At 61.2% G+C, this 1,432-nt stretch overlaps 1 protein-coding gene across 1 annotated transcript; it reads left to right on the top strand.

Annotated features, from left to right (window-relative positions):
* The first annotated feature begins 214 nt into the window (after window positions 1-214).
* LOC140858403 (cytidine deaminase 1-like) lies at window positions 215-1,432 on the top strand. Its single transcript, XM_073258883.1, has one exon. It carries the CDS (start codon window positions 301-303, stop codon window positions 1,264-1,266), a length of 966 nt encoding a protein of 321 aa, XP_073114984.1. The 5' UTR covers window positions 215-300; the 3' UTR covers window positions 1,267-1,432.

The raw sequence follows: 1,432 nt of genomic DNA on the forward strand, positions 1-1,432 counted from the left end.
TTAGCCCCTCGCATGAGGAGAATATTATAAACAAGGACTATGAAGATAAATTAGACAACCAAAATAGGTCAGAAGATTGAATCATTAGCCCAACCTGTTGCATGGGCCAAAGGAAAAATCCCAGAAAAAGGAGTTCCTTTTTTTCTCATAAAAAAATTAAATTAAATTAGAGGGCGTCGCCTCTGGAAACCTTTAAATACCCCCGACCCTCCAAAACGAAAGCCCTCCTTTTCCACGCTTCGGGGAATTCTGGTTACCTTATACCCTAGATCAAATTTTTATCTGTATTCTTACCTCGAGATGGAGGAAGAAACGCTCAGAGAGACGGCGGAGATGGGGTTCGTGATCGAGGCGGAGGCCGCGGCGGCGATGATGACAGAATTGGGCGTCGCCTCCGCGCCGGAGCTGCTGGCGACGCTGGTCCCCGCCGCCCAGAGGCTGGCGCGGCCAACCATCTCGAACTTCCCGGTGGGAGCCGTCGGACTGGGGACGAGCGGCAGGATCTACATCGGGGTGAACGTGGAGTTCCCCGGGCTGCCGCTCCATCACTCCATCCACGCCGAGCAGTTCCTGATCACCAACGCCGCCGTCCACGGCGAAGCCGGGATCCGGTGCATCGCCGTCTCCTCCGCTCCTTGCGGCCACTGCCGCCAGTTCCTCCAGGAGCTCCGCGGGGCGGCGGAGATCCAGATCCTCGTCACCTCCGACGGCCCCGGATCCGCCTTCCGCTCCCTCTCCTCCTTCCTTCCCCGCCCCTTCGGCCCTCCCGATCTCCTCCACAAGGACCATCCCCTCCTCCTCGAACCCCACTACAACAAGATCGCCCTTTTGGACGGTGACGAGGAGGCGGAGGCCGCCGCCGGCGGCGGCGGCGGCGGCGGGACCTGCAACGGGATCGGAGGAGGGGTGGAGGCACGGTTGAGGGTAGAGGCGGAGGGGGCGGCGAGAGCGGCGCACGCGCCCTACAGCAAGTGCCCGGCGGGATTCGCGGTGGCCGATGGGAGGGGGAGGGTGTACGCGGGGTCGTATGAGGAGTCTGCGGCGTATAACCCGAGCCTGGGGCCGGTGCAGGCGGCGGTGGTGGCATACATGGCGGCGGGCGGCGGCGGAGCCGGAAAGGGATTCGAGTTCGTGGCGGCGGCGCTGGTGGAGGCGGAGGGTGCGGTAGTGTCGCACGAGGCGACGGCGAGAATCTTCCTGGCGGCGGTGGCGCCGCGGGCCCACCTGAAGGTCTACCGCTTCCGATCCTCCGCCGACCCCGCCTAGACGGCGGTTTCTGGACGCCGGGGGGCCGTTCCCTCTGGAGATGACGACGACGACAGAGAATGGACGGCTGGGATTAGATGAATTGTAACCATGCGGTGATTGCCACTCTTTATGGATATCCCACTGCTATATTTATTTTAATAAAAATCCAGGCTTAATATCTCTA

The sequence above is a fragment of the Elaeis guineensis genome, chromosome 6 (assembly GCF_000442705.2).
Source record: "Elaeis guineensis isolate ETL-2024a chromosome 6, EG11, whole genome shotgun sequence".
Taxonomy (NCBI): domain Eukaryota; kingdom Viridiplantae; phylum Streptophyta; class Magnoliopsida; order Arecales; family Arecaceae; genus Elaeis; species Elaeis guineensis.